This window comes from Montipora foliosa, chromosome 5 (assembly GCF_036669935.1).
Source record: "Montipora foliosa isolate CH-2021 chromosome 5, ASM3666993v2, whole genome shotgun sequence".
NCBI lineage: Eukaryota > Metazoa > Cnidaria > Anthozoa > Scleractinia > Acroporidae > Montipora > Montipora foliosa.
In genome coordinates, this window is record NC_090873.1 from 39,679,715 (window position 1) to 39,702,214 (window position 22,500).

At 39.4% G+C, this 22,500-nt stretch overlaps 1 protein-coding gene across 1 annotated transcript; it reads left to right on the plus strand.

Annotated features, from left to right (window-relative positions):
- Nucleotides 1–3,320: 3,320 nt before the first annotated feature.
- Nucleotides 3,321–18,497, plus strand: LOC138004169 (dnaJ homolog subfamily C member 27-like). The gene is made up of 7 exons (XM_068850597.1): nucleotides 3,321–3,592; nucleotides 3,691–3,773; nucleotides 4,734–4,803; nucleotides 7,147–7,311; nucleotides 7,794–7,913; nucleotides 14,081–14,247; nucleotides 16,675–18,497. The coding sequence occupies exons 1-7, from the start codon at nucleotides 3,518–3,520 to the stop codon at nucleotides 16,805–16,807; spliced, it is 813 nt and encodes a 270-aa protein (XP_068706698.1). The 5' UTR covers nucleotides 3,321–3,517; the 3' UTR covers nucleotides 16,808–18,497.
- Nucleotides 18,498–22,500: the final 4,003 nt, after the last annotated feature.

Here is a 22,500-nt window from a genome sequence, read left to right on the forward strand (position 1 = left end):
TGAACACACCTCCGTGACTAAATAGCTAGAACGAGGGCTTTCATTAAACCTTAGCTCACTGGATTTTACGGTAATCAAATGTCTGTGATGCAGGACGTTACAAGTCGATAATTTCGATAGTCGATAAAAGTCGATCGTTGTCGATCAAATTCGATACTAATCAATCGACAAATATCGGATGTCGATAAAAGTCGATCACACAATTTTTTGTGATTATCAACTTTGATCGACTTTGATCGATTTCAATCGACAAGTATCGGAAATACAAAAAAAAAAAAGGTTTATGGCGGGAGACGAGGCTGCAGTTGCCAAGAACAGTTTAATGAAGCAGGATTGGCTATGCCAAGACTTTATTTTACCGATTTACATTTATTTATTGATTTACAGTTTTTTAATCAACTTTATTGCCAAACGGATTTACTTTAAAGCTGTTTACATTTTCGTGGGCGATTGAAAAATGTGTCAGCATTTTTGTCGATAAAATCGATATTCAGTTGAAAATCTTGTGATTATCGGGAGTTAGGTATCATCGAGTTGGACTTCGAGTTCGAGTTCGAGTTGGACTTCGAGTTGGACTTCGAGTTGGACTTCGAGTTGGACTTCGAGTTGGACTTCGAGTTGGACTTCGAGTTGCGCTTCGAGTTAATAATTAAAACGCAAGTATATAATTGATAATAATGTATAATTATTATTTATTATTAATATTAATAAGCCATGTCTAGGCTGGGCGAAGAACAGGAATAGGAATTCGGGGCTATATTGGGATTTTTCATTTTTTTTTTTCATGTGGTTTAAGTAATAAAATTGCTGACGCGCAGTTGACATGTTTAATGAATTTTTGTTTTCTTTGGGCGATTTTGGAAAAATCTGCCTGCCCCGCACTACGGTGTCTTTGATATTTTTGGTCCACTGACAAATTTTTCCAAATTTTGCTCGCCGCGTGATTAGGAAAAGCTCCAATTTTGACCCAATTTAAAACAAAACAAATAAAATTCGTACTAGTGCAACCCCCTCCCTATAGACAACCCTAACTAAAAATCTAAACCTACCGCAGCCGCAGAACATTTCCTGTCATCTCCTAACAACACACTGCCGACGACATGCAATTAATACCCATCGAAAAATTCTCTTCCATCCGAGACTCTATCCGTAAGGCCACAGAAGTTTTATTTTGTAATCCAAAAAGGCAGAACAATTGATCCCGATGGTCTGAACTTCCACGAAGAATCAGACTGTTCCGTTCTATGCTATGTGATTATTTTTTAATATAAGCTTATCTATACTGTGTTTCACTGTGTTTCCGGAACACATTACGAAAATATGCTACATATGCTTGAAATATGCTTATTGTACCTGAAGAAGCCTGGTTTGGCCAGCCGAAATATCGATATACCTTCAAAAAATTCAACCCACCTTGTGTCGCTTTTTGCTTTTATATTCTCCGTTCTAGATATGAAGCCGATTAGATCACTATTGTTTTAACATATACCAGCAGCATCATCGTTCCGGCCCGGAAAGGGGGGGGGGGGGGAGACTCCCATATGGAACAGACGGGCATGCTCGTCGGAAATTTTGAATCAAGTAACCCCTAAAGGAGACCATCTGGGCGTGGCTCAAGCTTTTTGTGAACGCTGAAGGAGACCAATCTGGGCGTGGCTTAAGCAAATTTTGACCCCTAAAAACAAGTTGAAGGAAAATTTGAATTTCTGTTTTGTTGAATTCTGTGTTTATTTGCGGAACCCGAAACGAGACCTTAAAATATTCGCGCTTTGCCCGGAACACCCTAAGCGAGACCAAAATCCAAAATTTACACCCCTAAGCGAGACGACGAGCATCCCCGTCTCTTTCATATGGGAGCCCCCCCCCCCCCCCTCCCCGGGCGTTCCGGTTGCTCACGCTAATTTCTGACCGTTTTGCCTACCCGTCAAGATGCAGGTCTGTGCTATGCAACTCGGACTTACGCATAAGCAATTAAGCCACTTCCTTCAGTTTCTTCTAAATTACCCTTTTGATCCATGATGAAAAGAAGACTTACGTTGTATCGCCACACACCTCTTCTGGCGACGAAGTTATCTCTATTGTTGCTGTTGTTTCCTCGCTGAAAACGGGCATGTTTCAGCGTTAATTTGCATTCGAAAATAAGGTCTTCATAAACTAAATTAAACCTACCGTTCCATTGCCAATTCCACAATGGCCAGCAACAAGACCAACCAGGCTGATGACGAGACCTCGTATCATACCACGTGGGGACCTCGTATCAAACCCGCTTATGCCTTGAAAACACGTGTAACACAAGACGACCACTTGGACAGCGTCATAGTCACGCATCACGTATCCTCGATTTACGGGGCCTTGGACCGTACTGAAGACCTCGGGCACCTAAGCCTCAAAATATTTCCTTACAATGCTAGGCCAAAGTTGAGATGCAAGGTATCATTATGTGCCACTTGCACTTTCTTAACAGAAATGGACACTGCTTTGATTCAAATCCTTTCTCTTCATGAGAGATCGTTGGTTAGCATCATGGATCATGGTTAGCATTTACATTTCAAGGAAAAATATTCCTTGTCATACTATCGTTGGTTTGTGCCCTCCCATAAGCACAAGCGGTCCTTCGAAAAATGTAAGTATCTCGGCGGGCTCTGGTTTTGCGGGACCTACCCTACCCTACCCCTCTATTTCTTTTTGGGGGGAGGGGAGTTTATTTTTATAGTCAACTTTAACTCGAACTCCAACTCGAAGCGCAACTCGAAGTCCAACTCGAAGTCCAACTCGAAGTCCAACTCGAAGTCCAACTCGAACTCGAACTCGAAGTCCAACTCGATGGTTCGGGATTCCCGTGATTATCGACTTTTATCGACAAATTAAACTTGTCGATTGACAATTATCGACAAATATCGAGTATTATCGACTTATCGACTACGTTTTCGATGATCGACTTTGATCGACTTGTAACGTCCTGCTGTGATGCTACGGGTGAAACTGTGTGCACTGGCTGTTCGAAGCTGTTTAAAAATCAGAGCCCCGAGAAATAATAATAGCCGTATATTAAAACTTGCATTGGTTTAAAATAACATGAAATGAAATTTCTCTGTCATCTACCGCATTCTTGTTGCTCGTGCATTTGTCCATCCGTATTTTCGGTTTCTTACATCAAATTTTACAGCTTTGGGTTCCTCTTTCATACTCCATTTTGTTTCTTGGCAGTTGTCGTACCCAGATTTCTCTCACCTTATTCCTTGCCGCCATTTTGAATGCTGGCCCGGTCTTCTCCCGACCCGCCGCCATATTGAAAACCGAGAAGACCCTGGGAACGAGTTTGGGCTTTCAAAAACTCTCGGTTTGTTTTATACTCCACGGTTTTCCTACACAGTTTTTGCGGGGTGTCCCTGATTATCTCACGCAAAAGATAAATCCTGAATTAATGTCATCCAGAGAAGGAGTTTGAGTTTGTGCAAAAGTTGGTGACTGTCGTTGACGAAGATGTGGTGGATCACTTTCTAATTCCAAACCCAACATGGATAAATTTCATCGAATTAAACCAGTCATTCGAATTAAAATCATCAGCATGGGTAATGCAGAGACAGGAAAGGTAGTGCATAGTGCTTCACGTGCGCGGTACGCGCAAATGATACATTATTTTAAATACCATAAGTTATTAATTAATTTGAATTACTTTGTCGATTTCAGAGTTGTATCATCAAACGCTACTGTGAAAAACGATTTGTAAGCAAGTATATGACAACTATAGGAATTGACTATGGTGTAACAAAGTAAGTTGTTACTTGTTAATCCAACGCAAGCATGGTTAAAGACAAACTACATATTGATTTCTTAAAAAAAGGACTGGTTATTGGATAATGCCATTCCAGTCTGTTTTGATTGGCTTAGCTATCATGCCATACTCAACAAATATCAGTAACCATACCCATACCTTATTGCCATTGTGGGTCGCTTCCTTCCTGTGTGTGTGTTTTTTTTTTCCAGATTCGATGCGAATTGAGCCATTATCAGTTCGTCTGTTGTCAAAGGTTGTAGAAAAAGTTAATACCAAAGCTGAACTCTGAATTCTCAGGAGCCCACCAAATGGAGTCAAATATTCCTGGTTAAAATATTCCCAAACAAATCCACCCTAGAATTGAAGGGCAAAGGTTTTCTTCATTGTATAGACTTGTTTGGGACACTAACAGCTGCCTGACGTCACTGGCAAGGCTTTGGTTGTGCGGGTAGCAGATTGAAATGAAAGAAAAACCTCCTGCCCTTGAATTATATGGTGGATTTGTGTGCGTGGGAATTTTTAACCTGGAATATTTGACTTCATTTGGTGGGCTCCTGAGAATTCAGGAGGGACTGATAATGGCTCACAATTCGCGTCTAATCTGGAAAAAAAAAACACACACACACAGGAATGAAGTGAACCGCAATGGCAATAAAGTAAGGCTTTTTAATTGATTTATTTTTTTGTAAAATTATCAGTTCTCAGGTCTTTTATCAGTATTCCCATACAAATCCTTACATTGTATATTTTTGTTGCCTTTCCCTCACACTGAGCTTGGGGTGCCTCTGATGCCTGTTGCTCACACCTTCAGGTTACCAATACCCCTAGAGAGTTGCTTTTAATAACTAGAGCCAGGCGGTGAGATTGTTTAGGGAAAGAGATATGCATCAAGTCAAGTTTATCATGGGAGGCAATTTGTTTTTTCAATTTTCAGTGTGATGTCTTTTTTTTCTAGGGTTTCAATTGATGACAAAGAGGTTAAAGTGAATATATTTGACATGGCTGGACATCCAGTGTTTTACGAGGTAGAAATCAGTGTTTACTACATCTTGATTTCTTAGGCAGTCCAAATCAGAGATAAACATGGACCTACATGTAACTTTGGAGACAGCCCTTATACTTGAATTATTATAATTACCCAGGTGGAAATCTTATTAAGATCTTACCAAGATTCTTATTAAGTTTCTTATTACGATCTTACTTTGTTTCTTAATCAAGAATCTTACAAGATCTTGTAAGAGTAAAACTCAGTGCATCATACTCTGACATAGTGAGTTGGATAGACTTCTGGAATTCTATGGTAGCTCGGCTACCAAAAACCAGCCACTCACAGTGCTCCATAAATAGCCTAAGAATTGCTTGCCATAATAGCAAATTAATTTAATCTTTCACTAATACCTGCAAGTTAATAATTGACCAGCTGTAATTTACAGAAGAAGTTAACTCCAAAATCCTTTTCTTTTTTTTTTTTTTCCGACAAATAGAAAGGTCATATGGAGAAAGTTTTTAGCCAAAATTTCAATCTTGAATACTAGCTGCATTCTAACTTTGTGAAATCCTTGACACATGCAGGAGGCCATCTTGGATTATATGTGACATCATTGAGCTCAGCTGATCCTACTTTTCTCTCAGAAATGTGAACAACATGAATGTGTCGTCCATCTGACCTATTTGAACAATTTATGTTGATGAACAAAAAGGCATGACTGGATTTATGAAGAGTAATCTCAAGAGCTTTGTGTGTTCAAGCTTCCTGCAAAACTTCAAGTTGAGCTAAATGAGATCACATATAATCCAAGATGGTGGCCTGCATGTGTGGATTTTTAACAAGGATTTCACAAGGGTAGAAAGCTATTTCAAGATTGAAATAAAACATATTTGTACTGTAGAGCAGCTTTAATGTAGAGAAGCAATTAGCAGACACAGATTCCAAACATGTATAAACTGGTTTGGAAAATGAGAACAATAGTAGCAAATAAAAAAATTAATGTAATATTGTGAGAATGATATAAACACATGAGAAATGAAATAATGGTAGAACCAACTGGGAACTCGGAAAAATCCGAGCCCCATCTGGGGCTCGGATTTTTCGGAGTTCCCAGTTGGTATATATTCTAATGTAATATTGGTAGCAAATTTTTAGTGGGCCTTGATATGGGCCTTTTTTCACTTGGCGACCATTTTGTGTCCCGAAAGACTGAATACTTTTGTCTTGCACCCCCTGTCAGAACTTGCTCCCGAACACATCAACTAGAGGCTCTGGGTACAAATTCTATTGTCTTTGAGCAGCATGCCTGCCAGGGGACAAAGGTCCATGTTCGCCCCTGAGCCAATTCCGATTGACAAGCAAAATCATGTTGTGTTAGACAGAGTAAAATCAATTGGTGTCACTTTTATGAGGGAATTGGTTCAAGGGGGTAATTAGTTTTTGAGTGGACCTAAATGTTGTTTAATCCCTTTACCCCTGAGACGTTCCCTACTAGTAACTACTGTAAGTGGGAAATCATTTCAGACAGGTGTTAGACACTAAGTAAACTCTACTTGTCATTTGTCACTCTGAGGAGGTTAAAGGGTTTAATCAAAAGGAGACATTATTATTTTAGTGCCTGGATTTACAATTGTGGGCTCGTGGGTTGTTTGAAGGGTAGATAGCGCTATCCACTGGACAAATCCTTATCCTGCGGATAAACACTGGCAAAACCAATTGAGTTTATGTCCAGTGGACAGTGATTTATCTGGTGGATAGTGCTGTCCACCCTTCGAACAACTGGGCCCTGGACAGAATTTCCTGGGACCCCTTTATTGAATTCATGTTCATTCATTGTCAGGTTATGGGCTAAAGTGGTGAATTGGGATAGCTGATGGGGTGCAGGGAGGCTCTCTTTGTCCATCAAACTACTATTGATTCTTCTATTTTTTCCTATTTTTTATTACAAAGTTTCCTATTTTTTGAATCCTGAGTTTCCTATTTTCCTATTTTTCTGAACGAACATGCCGCTGGACACCCTGCAACATTGAAATGGGGAGGGTGCACTGTGTCATAGATGGTCTAACACATGTTCATTTTAAACCATTTTAGCTCAAGTGTCCCAAGACGTTTGTCCAGGATTGTAGATGTTGTGAATTTAACCTTTTCACCCCAGAAGAGGCCCCCATTGACTAGTTAAGTTGTCTGTGTTAGACAGAGTAGCGTCTATAAGTGTTAATCGTAGGAAGGAGAGGGTTAAATGAAGTGAAACCTGGGGATTTAACCCCAAATAAAATCGCAAGATGTTTTGAATGGTCCCAATAACTTACAGAGTTATTATAATTATTATTATAATTATTATAATATTGATTTTCCCACATGCATTTGTAATTCCTTCAAGGTTCGCAATGAATTCTACAAGGATACCCAAGGTGCAATGCTGGTGTATGATGTTGGTAACCGGGAAAGTTTTGAATCATTGGACAGCTGGCTGGAAGAAATAAGGAGAGATATTGGCAATCCAACAGATTTAGAAGGGGTTGTCTTCACTGTCTGTGCGAACAAGGTGAAGTAGATATATTTCTTTTAAAACTTGTTAATAATTCATAAGGAATCGCTGGGGAAAAAACAAAAAAAAAAAACAAAAACAAAAAAAACCTCAGGTATACTGTAGATGAGAACTGATTAAACAGTCTTCATTAGAATTTGTTAATATATAAAGTGTGCTAATAATGTACAGCTTGTTTTTCATTTATGTCTAAAACTTAATGTTCTCCTCTCACAATGGTCACTGTCTTAAATCTAGACACCATCTTGGCTCTTATCGAGATACAAGAGATGTTACCATGGCAATTTTATAATTTCACATGTGAAATTATAAATTAATGCTGAAATTTCGCGTCTAAATTAAGGAGTAATTTGTCACCCATGATATTATGTTGGTAATTTCTCTGAGGAATATGTTGAGAGATTAGGAAGGGTTTGTTTTGCCTTCTCAGTGCAGGAGAGTGAATGATGACTACTCAGACTCTGGACTTCACTTTGCAGGTAGACTGTCGCAAACGAGTGGTAGAAGAAGCAGAAGGCCAATTATGGGCAAACAGCCACGGATTTTATTATTTTGAAACTTCAGCACAAACTGGTGAAGGGATTAATGACATGTTTCAAGTGAGTGTAACCACATGCAATTAATTTTCAATCATCTAAGCTACATGCAATAAACCATTTATGACTCCAGATCAACCTCATTTTCCAGGCGAGTACAATAATGAGGCCCTCCCAGGGGGGAGGGGGTCCTTGTTCCCCTTAAATATTTGCTTGTGTTACCTTTTTCCTCAAATTACTTTCAAACTTTGAGGCCTAAAATTGGTCAAATTTGTTTTTGTTCCCTTGTTTCCTAAAATATTTTGACATTGTTGCACTGTTCGCAGTTCAAATTAGCCATGTAACTCCTTTGTTCCCCAAATCCCCTAGGATGGCCTCAATAATTTAACAACCATGCTTCGAGCAACCTGGGCCTAGTTGATTGAATACTAAACATCGTGAGATGAGCTTCTCACTTGGACTGACGTACAGTGTTCTTAAAGGGAACCCCTACCCCAATACTAGAGAGTAAATTAAAGGAAATTATGTTTCTAAACAAATTTCTTTAAAAAAAAAGTGTTTGTATCAGGAAAACACCATCCTGAATAATTGTGACGTTTTACGGTTGCAAGCCCAATTGTTCTGACACAAAATTATAACAAGAGGGCAACCGTAGAGCGGTTTTTCGATTGAGTGTCGAAAGTAATTAGCGAATTGCTTTGGTTTTGCATTTACTTCATTCAGTGATTGGTTCGAAGTTCTCGCGCCATTTTTTCAACCAATCAGAAGTGAAACCAAAACCAATCGCGGTTTACGTGTGCACGTTTTCCCGCGCTTTGTATCGGGTACGTGTAATTACTTTGAGTTTTGATTGGTCAACTGGACTGCCTCGGTCGTTTTGGATTGGCCAAAGAAATTACTTTGGTTTTTGTTGTACGACGCTCATTGAAACACGCTCTAAAACGTCACAATTATTAGACTGGCTTAGCATTAGGACGTAAGACAAGAAGACGTGAGAGCCTGATCGAGGACTGGAGTACTGGAACCGATGTCAGGTCATTTTCTTGATGTAGCGCGCCAACTACGAAGAAGACGCTTACGCATATTTGTAAACATTTGCAGCAGCTTATGGTCTTCAAAGTGTTCGAGACGTTTTGCTGGCTTCCTGTTTGAAAGATATTAGTGATGATGTGGAATTGACGGCTCTTTATGGAGAAAACATTTCAAGACGAGTATTTCCGTATTCGAAGTATGACAAATTTAACTTGGATGATCGGGATGAAGCTGAATGTCAAGTGGAGTTGAGATTCGACATATATCTGATCTTGCTGTACTGCTTCATGCTTTGCGATTTCCCATTATTATTTTTTTTCTTAGAGAACTGCCTGTTCTGGAATGGAAGGCCTTTCTATTTTGTTAAAGAGGATTGCTTTTCCTTGTAGATACACTGAAATGGCACTGCGTTTTGGAAGAAATAGTGCTTTAGACTTTGTTTACCAGACACACCAACACCGTTTAATCTCTTGGAACCAACCGTTTTTAACTATTAGGTTTTGAATGGGGCATGATACTTCAAGTAAGCAACATAATATTTCCTGATTAAAATTCCGGTGTCAGATGTCAATATTCCAAAGGATCGGACACAATATGATGCTTTACTTGACTCAAAATAGGCTGAAAATTCTTCAAATTCTTCAAATTCTTTGTTAGACGACGCGTAGTGGTGGGTAAGTATCTCGTTATTTCATCTAGGGGTAGGTGAGTCTGCTGGTCTTTTGAGAGCAAACTGGGAAATGTCGCTGATTTACTCCCCCAAAGATGATATGTGGTCGATATCCGAAATCGTCGACGGCGAGAGAAGGGTAAATCGCGTGTCTCGTTCTTAGCGGATCAGTCCGGCATTTTGATGTCGCTTTGCTGTGGAAGTTCACATTGTACGGACGGACGTACGGGCTGCACGACAATTTCGTGAAAGGTAAAGAATTTTCGCTATGTATGAAAGGGAAGTTTTGTATGTTAGTTATGAAAGGGAAGTTTTGGTCTATTTTGTCTATTTGGTCTATTTTGTTGCTTCTATTTTATGTGCCTACTTTACAACAACAAACACGTTTATGGCAATTAAATTACTATTTGAGCCTTTGGTTTACTCAAATGTGCCTTTGTCGCTTTTATTTTTCTTTGCTTTTAAGATTAGAAAATGGTCAAAGTGAAACCACTTCTTGTTTTCATCTTCTTTGTGCTCGTACGTGCAAGACTTCGCACTAACCTTTCGGTACCGCTCGTTTAATTTATAACCGACCAGCTCTAGCACAATATGCACAGAGTATCTATGCGCGTGGAGCTCGACTTGAAAACTGTTTTGGCTTCGTAGACGGGACTTTATGCAAGATAACTCGACCCAAGAATAATCAGCGTGAGGTTTAGAATGGGCATAAAGTAACGTGTACATTCAATATAGTTTCAGGATCGTTTTGTTCTTCCAAATGGGCTTATAGCCAACCTAAGTGGACCCTATGAGGGGCGAAGGCACGATGTTACACTGCTGTACGAGGCAGGCTTAATCAGGGATCTGCAAGCCGTTGCGTGAGCAAATAATGGGAGGCCTGTACATGTATGTCTGTAATTGGCGATCCCGCATACCTCTTAGGCATCCATTTCCGACTCCGTTTAGAAATGTTCACGTCATCCCACAGATGGCAAGATTCAATGAGAGTATGAGTGAGGTTAGAGTAAATGTAGAATGGATGTTTGGCTGCATGCATTTCCAATTACTACAGGTTCGTTGAGTTCTAAAAGTAGCTCCAGATTGACCTTAGTCCTGTTGGCAAAGTTTACCTTAGCAATTTTTCAAAATTCCCACACATGCTTATAATTGTTTCAACGTATTTTGGTGTTGACTCCCCAAATCTTCTGACCTCTTTCTGGTAAATATATACAGGTCTTGTAGATGATATTTTTGTCCTGTTTGTAATGACTGAATTCGTTCAAGGATTGTTCCCAATACAGACATCTGTATGTGTATTTGCATGCACAGATAGATTGAGACACTGTTAATGGGTCTTTTCAAATGGTGGGACATTGTAATCATTCATGTTCACATTAGATTATATAAAATGTAGTGTGTAAAATAGTGCTAATTTTTCAAAATCATTTTGCAACACAGCATTTGAAAAGTGTGGGATAAAATTATGAAATATGTGTTACCATTGTATGCAATTATTGTACAACAACAACAACAAAGTTTTTTTGTACCACGCGTAAATAGGGATACACGAAATAAGTAATAGACGTACAATGCCCCCTAGAAAATAACTAAGAAGCTATTAAATCTAGCTAGGTGGCATTCTAGTGATCAAAAATTTTAATTCTATGGGAATGGTTATATTATACATATACACCAGCACACAACCCACACAACCAAAGCTTTATCATCATAACATCCATCATAACTTATCCTTTTCACTGCTAGCTTGATGATGTTTTGTTTTCTGATAGGAAAATTACAATTTCAAGTTCAAGGGTTTATGCCGGAATACTCAGAATCGACAACTTCAATTTAGGTCTCATTGACCATGCCTAAACAATTCTAAGTATCAGTGGTGAGAAATAAGGGAGCTATTTTACTTCAGTTTATAACTGAAACATTAGTTGTAACTTTTTCAGTCAAAATCTACAGACAACTACTTGTAATAAAGGTACAAAGAAAATTTCAAACATTATGTATGAGTGACACTCTAGTTTACTCTTTATCCTTCTTTGAGGTGAAAAGCTATCGCTGTTGCTGCTGCTGTTGCATAATGTTCATCATCTGCTGCATTAGCATCATTTGCTGTTGTTGCTGCTGCTGCTGCTGGCTGTCTCTTTGCATTTGAATTTGCTTCTGCGTATGCTCCATCAGTTATTTTCTTTTCTTCTGCTGAGCAAAGAAAGGAAAGGGTTTCCTTTCTTTGCTCTTCAAGCTGGAGCTCTTTCAACTTCAGATCTCGGTCTGTTTTTTTTCCAGCCATGATCTCCTTGATCTAATCCTGCTGAATTTGATCAGACTGTGATCTTTTTTAATTGTGGCCCATTGTTTTCATTGCTCTTTACCTTATTTCGAGAGCCAATTTCTTTTTCTGTACTGTTTTTTTCTTTAGCAACTTCGTCTTCTGCATTGGCTTACTTGTCCGATTCTTCACTTAAGTGAGCTAACTCTTTCAGTAGTAAATCGTATTCGCTCAGTTCGTCTTCGTTACTTTTTAGTTCTTCGGCATTTTTCGCCTTATACCTTCTTGAAATCAAAGTAGAACTGTCTCTAACACCTCTTGAACTGACAGAATTGAAGAGATTTTTTGGCAATAGCTTGCCATACATTCCCTTTTTCTCTGCTTCCTGCTTTGAATTGAAAACCCCTTTGAGCGCCCATTGCGTCTGATGAGTAAAATGTTCTTTTCTTACGTCCAGCTCATCGCAATTCTGACAATAAGTTCAAACATCTGGTATACAATACAAATCAATTGTAACACTAGTACTAGCTTTTTAGGTGTGTTTTCCATCGCTGAAGCGACCTAACTGAAGTCCACGTTCTAGGGAAGACCGCAAACTACTGGCTTCCACGTCCACGACGCGAGGCCAGAATCGCAGGAGGCGGGAATTTGACTGGGTACCAAGCTCTTTCACGGAGCTTGACGTGGCGTCTTTATGCTAAATCAGTCTATTCAAGATGGTAGCACCTGCAAATGTTGAAAACAAATTTGCGATTCTAAAAACTTATTTATTTCGGATACCAACGCTTATTTTGAAAAAAAAAAAAAAAAAAAAAGACTGATCGCATGACTTGACTTTAAAGGTTATTTCTTGGATTTAAAGCTATTTTTGTTAAAGAGGAGGTTCCCCTAAGTGCTGTATATTCGATAGAGCTCTTGGAAGAAATTTTTATAGCCAAAAGCTAAGAAAGGGGCTTGTGGCCATTTTTATGATTCACTTCTCTTTTTAATTGACATGTCAACCCGCGAAAGCTCTATATCTAGTTTGATTTTTGCCACAATTACTTGTTATCTCGCGATCAGATTGGCCAATTTGCCGTTGTCAATAAGAGTCTAGACAACGGCTCTCGCGTCCACGTGCCACGCAATGCCTTTTTTAGCTCTCAAATATGGATGACTTTAAAATAAGCAGTCAGATACGCTTATTTTAAGAAATAAACCAATGAGATTGCGAGAAAGTTGTAGCCAACGCTTGCTCTTTCTTTGTGTCACAATCTTGGTCACACTACAAGATGAACATTTTCCTTGACGTTCAATGTTTGTGGTAGAAACAAATCGAATGTGGTTCCGCGTTGTCTGCACTCTTATCGACAACGATATTCGTCATCACAGTGGTCAAAATGTTGTGGACTCACGAGGTGAAGTTTAACTGAATGTCCATGGAAAACTGTAACTGTCCCGTAACAGAATATTTGATTTTTTATTGAAACAACTCCTTAGTTGAAAGACTGATAAAAATCCTGACACCAACTGAGCCAATCGGGCGGAGTCCCTCGAAAAACGCTTATTCTTCAACTAAGTACCGAATTCTCCAATTTCTCAAATACGATAATACATCTCCCCCACCCCCAACTTTCGCATAATCATTGTTTTCGCTTTCTCTTGGAATATACAGCTAAAAACAATGCCTAAACCTACCCCTATGAATCGAAAACAATGCCTATGCAACTTTCTTGGGGGTAGACAAGATGTATTAAGCCCAGTTCCCACTAGCGACATAAAGATCATAATCATAAGAACGAACTTAACGCAGTTATGTCGTTTATGTCTTAGTGGGAACGTCCAGAAACATTATCATAATCATAAGAAAATGATCGACCATTTTCTTATGATTGTGATTATGGCTTTGACTATGACTATGTCGCTTTTCTTTGCAGTGGGAACGCGAAAATCATAACGACATAATGAGAAACATAATGACGCAACGGGGTCATTGTGTTTTGGCCAATTAAAGCCTAGGACCAGTACTTTCGGGTCGGTTCATTTTCAAGATGGCGGCAAGCTTCGAGGAAAAGCTTTACGTTTTTAGAGCGGCCGTCCCCACTAGAACATAAGAAGCTTATGTTTATGATTATGATTATGATTATGCTTATGATCCTTATGTCGCCAATGGGAACTAAGCTTTATGGAATTTCAGAAAGTAGAGAATACAGTTGTGGTTCCATTCGTTATCAGGCCAAAAAATGCGTTTTTGTATGTTTACTGCCCCCTTTCTCTCTCATTAAGACCCTGTTCAAATCTGTGCTGACAGCGATGGAAAATGGAGGCAAACCGGTAGGGATAAGTGCACCCACGACTGTTGGATACACCAAGGAACAAGCTGAAGCTATTCAGCGACTGAAAACAGCCAAGGATAACTACGCGAGGCTTGGACTCACGGCTGGAGCTAGCAGGTAAGAGTTATAACTGGCTCATATGATAAGCTCAGTAATGCACGTATTTTGATCGGTTGTCACCTATGATGAGGACAAACAGCTGACGTCATCGTCAAAAAACTTTGAATTATCTATTGTATAAAAGAAATATATTTCATGTTGCCGTGCGTCGATTCAGTAATCTTAAGATCACAATCGCTAACGACTCGTGTGCCACTTTTTTGTCTTTATCACATTTTGACGCCTGGCGCAGTGGTGAGAGGACTTACCTCCTACCAGTGTGGCCCTCGTTCGATTTCCAGACTCGGCTTCACATGCCTGGGTTGAGATTGCAGGTTCTCTACTCTGCTCCGAGAGGTTTTTCTTCGAGTACTCCAGTCTTCCACTCTTCTCAAAAACCAACCTACGATTGATTTCATTTCGTAATTAGTGTCCCACCACTGAATACAGTTGACACTTATACAAAGGTCATCATCATGATTTGTGATCTATTCTATTGATCACTGAAGAGACGCACTGCAACATGGAGTCTATTTGTTAAATAAAAGCACAGCTTTGAAGAAAATAAGGTACCAATCGGCTAAGGTGAATCTCGATGAGATTCGCAGCGCAGACGCCCCGTTTCGGAGCGCTGGTTACCTTTGCGTTCGACATTTTGACGCCGAAATCTAACGGGACTATTTTTTGACGAAACTGTGGTACGGCTGTATCTCGTCGTTAGTGAGTGAAGCACTGAAATTTGGTTGTATAATTCACCACTGTAAGCGCTCCTGCTTGGTCAGAGCGAGTTAAATGATTGTTAGACTGTGGCCGTGTTTTCACGAGCGATTTTTTTAAGTCGCTTAGCGACTGACAACGGAAAATTCCTTTCCCAACTCGCTTAAAGTTAAGCGACTCGGCAAATTTCAATAGCATTTCCATTAAATTTAAGCCATTAAACCAGGTAGCTTAAGCAAGTTCAAATCGGAAATGCAACAGAAGTGCTATTTTTATTATTTTCAGTTATTATTGCATTGGCTGCTGTCTCATTTAATCTTACCCGTGAAAACACGTATCATTTTTAAGTCGTTTGACGAAGTCTGCGAACAAACCACTTTCAGGAATGTTAAGCGAGACAACGGCTGCTGTAAAAACACGGCCTATGTGATTGATTAAGCCAATTAGAATCAATTATAGAAATTGGTCCATCTAAGAACATCAATGACACACTCGCCGCGTGTCACGTTTTTCTTACATTTCCACGTCATCTTTGATGAAGGTGAAGAGTGAAGTGAAGTGAATATATTAGTCTCTCCCCTCGGGGCTTTTCAGGGCTAATTTACAACGCTTTGTGGAGGAGTTTAGCCAGACTGCTTGTTACGCAGTTTACAATTATTTTACGAAGTGAAAGATGCCCCCGTCTAGATAGGTCAGACCACAATGCCAGGGACTACGTCTCCAACTCTTATCGAATAGTGAGTGGGTTCTTTAACGTCCCATACTATTTAATTGCCAACATGGGTTATGAGACGGGGCCTCCGCTTTTTTTTTATTTGCTGTAATTCTGGTTTTAGCCTTTGTAGCAAGCGTTCCCGTGCGAAACAAAATAATAGTAATAATAACCATCATCATCATTATCATCATCTTTTTAATAGATACTCCTCAAAAATTAAAGCTCTTATGTAACTATTTACAAATCAGTGGACGTTGGTTTAAGTCCACTATAAAAATTATGACAAAATTCAATAAGATCAATCAAAATTCTACGAGTTAATACTCAAGGACTATAAATGGTCTTTCATTGCGCGCTTAAAAGTGGGAATTGATGGATTTAATTTAAACGAGATATCCAAGTCGTTCCAGATCTACACTGCCGCCTTGTAGGCGAACGATAGTTGACGGATACAGTTTTAAAAAATGGGCTTTCTAGGCTGTTTCGGTTGCGCGTCAATCTCTTGTGGATACTTGTTCTCTGCAAAATTGGTCAGAGCAGAGCTACCTGGGTGCAAGGTCGTTGGCGCATTTGTATGGCCACGCAGACATACTTGCGTTACATTGAATGCGTGTAACACAATTTAAACAATAAATAACCTGTAAGGTATAATTGCTTTTTAATTGGGAGTTAGTTAAGTTGACGCAAAAGAGAAGTTACATGGTCAGACTTCATCTTTGAGACAAAATTCTGTATTAACTAAAGTTTCTTGACATTAGAGACAGATGTAATCGACCGGACTGTGGAACGATCAAACATCGTAAAGATTGATTTCTTAGTAATAAAAAAAGGAGCTTTGAGAAAATTTACCGCATTTTTACTGCGCGAAAGGCCGATGGAGTTCCCCCGTCGTCCCCTCAATTTTCACGCAGAAGATGTGAGAAAAATCTTTCCAAAGCTCTTCTTTCGCCGAAGAATGCTTGACATGCAAGTTATCCCTTTTACTGTATTTATTTGCTTTTTTCTTTTTTCAGGGATGATATCAATCGCGCCTATCGCAAATTAGCGGTTTTGATACATCCGGACAAAAGCCTTGCCCCTGGATCGGAAGATGCTTTCAAAGCCCTGGTGAATGCGAGAGCGGCGCTTTTGCAGAATCAGAGATAATATCAAAATATGAAGCAAGTGACGTGACGAGACACTTCTTCTTGTCAGGACTCTGAGTGGGACTGGAACTAGCATAGGATGGAGGCTATAATGCGGAAAAATAATTTGCCTCTGGAAATAGCCCATCTACCTCTGAAATGACGATTATGGACAGTTCCAATTTTTCTCTAACTTGACTATTATCGTCAATTTCGGGCGGTTAGCTCTTGATAGTGATTATGGAAAGTGAATATGAATATATGAATATATGAATTTATAAAATCCGAACCCCAATGTCTGAACTCGCAGGACTCGAACCTGGAATGTTCGATTGATAACTATTTCACTTAAGCACTAGACTACCACATCGCTAACTGCCAGAACGTCATTTTTTAATATGTCGATATTTTTTTCTTTTGAATGCCGCTGTAAAGTCAACGTGTATTAATAATCACCCACTAAGAAACAAGTTTAAAGAGGAGAAAGTGCCGGTTACCAAACCTCAAGAGAAAGCTAACCATTTTAAAACCACGCACTAGACTTAACCACTATTCAGCAATGATCTTATATATACTAATAGGGAAGATATCTGTTTACAAACATTACTTTGGTCATTCAAATATGCCAACTACAGGAACAAAAGAACCTTTGTTTTCGACAGCCAATGAGGCTCTGATTAGTACATTAATGATAATAGGTGACGTCAACGATATCTTCGTTATTATTGTTGGTTGGTATAATCGTTATTATTGTTGGTTGGTATAATCGTAAGCCAGTTGATCTTTATTGGTTAAGTGCATAAAAACCTCCGGGTTCAAATTCCGTCCAGGAATGCATCTTTTACTTTTTATTTTTTTAATTTTTGTCTACTACCGCACGTCCTGGAACAGAGTAATCTAAATTGACGATAACAGTCAATCCAGAGAAAGTTAGGAATTTTCGATAATCGTCATTTCAGAGGTAGAGGACGTGTTGCAGAATGCCTCCGTATCAGCCTCGACTCGTTGCTCGTTCCAGTCCAACCGTGAAAATACGATTATGGCCTTTGTATTTGAACTTGTCGATCTTGTACCACAAATTTACAAAAGAAGTTGAACTACCCTCGAAATAGTAGTTTGAGATGTGAGTGATCCTCCACAACCCTTTCTTTCAAGGAGAAAGTTTCTGTCTTTCCCTGAACTTTTTTGTGGTTGGAGCGAGTAAGAATGTATGTAATTAGGTTCGAAAACCGTTTGTCAATCGACACGACAGGTACCAGCTAATCGACAGGGAAAGATGTTCGTATTTATATGCGTAATTATTTTTTCATTTCATATTTTCGGCTTCCTAAGGCATTTTTTCAGTTGAATAGGGGAATATTTGTGTAAAGTTTCCCCCCGTTTAAATTAGTCAGTCAAGAAAAAAAGATACTGATTATTTAAATGTCTTTGCGTATTGAGCTACATCTGAAAATTTGAATGCGATATACCAGATAGTTTCCGAGCAATGCTGTGTTGGAAATTCGAATTTTTACAAATAATGTACAGGGTCATTAGCGCTTTTGCCGCCGGTTTTGATGGCTAATTATTAGCTCGTTCTCGATGCTAAAAGGCACAAAATTGGCCCTTGTACAAACTTTAACAAGTTCTTTTACCTTTTGAAGTCAATTTGTAAATAGTGTGGTGCCTTCTCTGAGTAAACTCGTATGTTAATAAAACCATGCAAACAATGACGTCAGCGAAGATTCCTCCACCCACTCTTGCCGGCACTGAACTATCGACCGACAGCAAGAATGGCCGCCAATAAACGATTCTTTCATCATTGTTCAATTAAGCCTGAGTAGTCTATTTTTGGAGCTTGAATTCGTTTCCTTTTGCTCATGCTACCTATGCTCAGAAGATAAACAGAGATATACAGGATATTACATGGCCGCTTGGAGCTACGAAACTTTCTCTTCTCGTGTTGCGCGATTTTCATATAACCATAGAAACAGTGATCTTTTCACGTGTGAAAATGACATGTTATCTTCACGTGTGAAGATATCATGTTTTCGCGCGAAAGCTCTCTTGGTATGTCATTGGTGTTTATATAATGAAAAAGATTAATTTATGACAGTCATTTTTGCATTTGGTCAATATCATTTGGTTAAAAAAAAACGTTGAGTGGTTGGTAATTCAATCCATGCATGGCCAGCTCTGAGGGGAAAAAAAAAATCATGCGTGTGTTATGAGCCAAAAAATATTCTTACAAATCATAAAAGGCCCATCCCTACCTGTGGTCTACCAAATCTGAGTCGTTTGCATAAAAACTATGCTCTTTTATTCAATAAAGCAAGGTTTTCTTAAAAATGGGAGTTCACTGAGTTCATAGAGTCTTATAAATATTTTAATGATGTTTCAAGGTGTAGACAGGCCAAACACGACTCCTATTGGTCAAGATAGGAAATTCCAAGTCTTTCCAAGACCTCCCTTTTCTCTATTAAATAAGGGGAGGGTCTTTTAAAGATTTCTCTTAGTTAGGGCTGGTTTTGCATAAGATGCCATTTGTTCATAAGAATATGTTTGAGATTAAGTAATGATGTGCGATATTATGTAACAAACGGCAAAATTCTTCTGCGCGTTTCTTTTTTTTTTAAATTTTTTTTTTGTAGAGCCGACATTCTTTCGTTAAAATCGACTTCAGATAGAGTCACGTTCAAAAGGTCATCTGGATATCCTCTGTGGCGTAATCTTTGTTTGAATAATGCGATGTGTTCTTCAAATTTCGCTTTTTAAGAGTTAGTTCTAAGAAGCCTTAGGGCTTTGCCTTTGATGAAGCCTTTCCTGACGCCTGGAGGGAAGCAGGAGTTGAAGTCTCTGTCGGTTTAAAGTGCGTGCGCACATCAAGAATAGAGTGCATTTTGAATCGATCGCCCTGGTATACACATGTATCCAAGAATGTTATTTCATCAAGTTAAGCTCTGATCCTCGCAGTTATGAACGCAAGTTTTGCAACTGCGTAAAGAAACCTGAAAAATTCAGGACTTCAACCGGCTTTCAACCCGTTTGATCATTTCTGCAGTTCATCTATGCTCCATTTCATATATCATTTCATCGTTGATTCATTCCTCACGGGAACATTAGAACCCACAAATGACCGCTCCCAACGTCAATGGCTTCATAGCTCAGTTGGTTAGAGCGTCGCACCGGTATCGCGAGGTCACGGGTTGAAACCCCGTTGAAGTGCTAAATTTTTCAGGCTACTTTACCTAATTGCAAAAATTGCGTTCATAAATGCGAGGATCATAGCTTTACTTGATTTCATATCCGCAGTTCATATATGATCCATTTCATATATCATTTCATCAATGTTATTTCAGATTTTAGCTCCACCACGCAGTACACAACATGAGGAAAAACCATTAGGTTTATTTTGGCAGTTTAGACCGAGCACTAGTAACAACGATACGTTATACTACAACCTATTACAAGATCTAAGTATAAGGCATAAGACAAGAGACAGAGGTGAACGACAGTTTACACAACTACTACTGTCAGACGGAGGCCAGAAAAAACCCGCCGGAAAAAACCCCGTGGGGGAAAAAAGTCGGCAGTAAATCTGGGTAGGAACCATGGCTAAAACTCTAAATAGCCCATCCTACGAGGCTACAAATTTCAAACGCGTCTACCCGCGTTGACTAAAAGAACGTTATACTTAAAAATATATCTAAGATCAAAGGTGTCGGCCTAGAATGATTATCTCACGTGCTACAAACCTCTCACATAGTCCTCCTTGACAACCCATAATGCACTTCGACTGGACTAATTCCAGTCGCCACTGCTCCAGTGCCGCAGAAATATTTCATTTCGGGCTAATTCGTATACACTCAAACGCCAGAAATTCCATTATCTGAAATCCCAGCCGTGAATTTTATTGTAGGATGGAAGCTATTCGCAGCTCCGTGAAGTTGTTTATTGCTTTTTTGTTTATGTTTCCATAGAGAAAAGATGTCGTCATTGTATCTTTTCCAGTGGTTTGTAAGGGCTTTGGTTGATGGTATCTGTCTCAACTTTCGCTATGAAGATGTTAGCAAAAGATACTGCCGTTTTTTTTCCCATTGCGGTTCTGTGTGGTTTTCCCCTTGAAATGGAAAAAAAAACTTTCTTTCAAGATAAGTCTTAGCATTTAGGGAAGCGAGTTGGAATCGGAGGGCTGTTTTCATAAAATGTTTCGTATGTTCATACAACGGCGATTCCTTCCTCCTTCCAACATGACTCTATCTGAAGTCAATTTTAGCGAAAGAATGTCGGCTTTACAAAATAAACAAAAAACGTGCAAAAGAATTTTGCCGTTTCTTACAAAATTCCACTCATCAGTGAACAAATTGCATCTTATACAAAACCATCCCTTACCAAGAGAAATTTTTAAAACCCCTCCATTATTTCATGTCCTTGGTTTTCATCCAAGTGATGAGACGACCACGTTGGTGTGCAAAATAATAGAAAATGGTTCCACAAGTCTTTGCATAAAAATAGAATCAAATTCCCAAAAGACATTTTACAGCATTGTTCTGTACACCAACATGGCCGCCGTGACGTCATATGTAAACCCCTAATAGAAAAGGGAGGCCTTTGAAAGATGTACTCGTTAGAGCAAAGCTCTGTGGTCTTTGAATATCCTCTCTTGACCAATAGGAGTTGTGTTTGGCCTGTCTACACCTTGATATTTTTCAATGGTGCATGGTTGGCATATGGTGGCCGCAAGGAAAGGAATAGCCCAGGTGCTAGTCTCAAGCCCTACACACCTGTGCTGGCAATACACTGTACAATAGTAAACATTTTACAAAGAAGAAACCACTATCAAATGCAGGTTGCTCTTTAGTTGAGGTGTGTCCCACTCCCGAATGGAGGGAAAAAAAATCCTGCAGAGGATAATCTCCCAAAAAATTATTGCGCACTGCTTTTCGACTGAAAAAAAAATCTGCCTTGTTGGTCAGTTAGGAAAAAAATTCTTGCAACTGAGAAATCTTCCAAACCTCCTACCACCCCCCCTTCCCCCACCCCCCCTCAAACGTGAATAGGTTCGGTTCCCCCCTTAGAAGTATAAGTGGTGGGATTTGTGACGTTTTCTTTCCTTGAAATGTGCATGATTTTACACTTTTTTACACTTATACTTTCAATTGCCATATTCCATCGCTGGGCCCAGTCTCCAAGATGTTGAATATCTTTTTGTAGAGTAGCATGGTCTTCGTGGGAGCGGATCTGTCGATAGCAAGCACAATCGTCGGCAAATAGCCGTATCTCAGAGTTTATATTGTTCACTATATCACAAATGAGCACATTAAAGAGGATAGGGCCAAGCACAGTCCCTTGAGGGACGCCTGACCTTACAGGACTTTATTCAGACTTGGCACCGTTAATCGAAACACGTTGGTGAAGATGGCATAAGAAGGCGTCAATCCAGCGGAGCGTGTTTCCATTTACACCGTAGAGAAAAAGTCTAGCTTTTAATCTTTAATGAGGCACGGTGTCGAAAGCCTTCGCAAAGTCCAATATGAACCGACGGTTTGGAAGCCAGCATCAATGGAGGTCGCCCAGTCGTGGATGACTGTGCATAACTGGGTGACACAGCTGTGATGTCTTCGGAAGGCATGCTGTCTTAAAGACAGTATCACAGAAAAATATTAAGATGGCTTGCATGGAAATAAATTCTGTCCATTGTTGAATTAGGGTAGAGTGAACTTGGTTTTAAAAAAA

What these genes read in the sequence shown, in the direction of transcription:
- LOC138004169 (XM_068850597.1), top strand. Translation starts at nt 3,518, where the DNA reads ATGGATAAATTTCATCGAATTAAACCAGTCATTCGAATTAAAATCATC. An exon ending in ATTGACTATGGTGTAACAAA is followed by an intron (nt 3,774 to 4,733) that starts GTAAGTTGTTAC and finishes TTTTTTTTCTAG; the next exon opens with GGTTTCAATTGATGACAAAG. An exon ending in GACATCCAGTGTTTTACGAG is followed by an intron (nt 4,804 to 7,146) that starts GTAGAAATCAGT and finishes AATTCCTTCAAG; the next exon opens with GTTCGCAATGAATTCTACAA.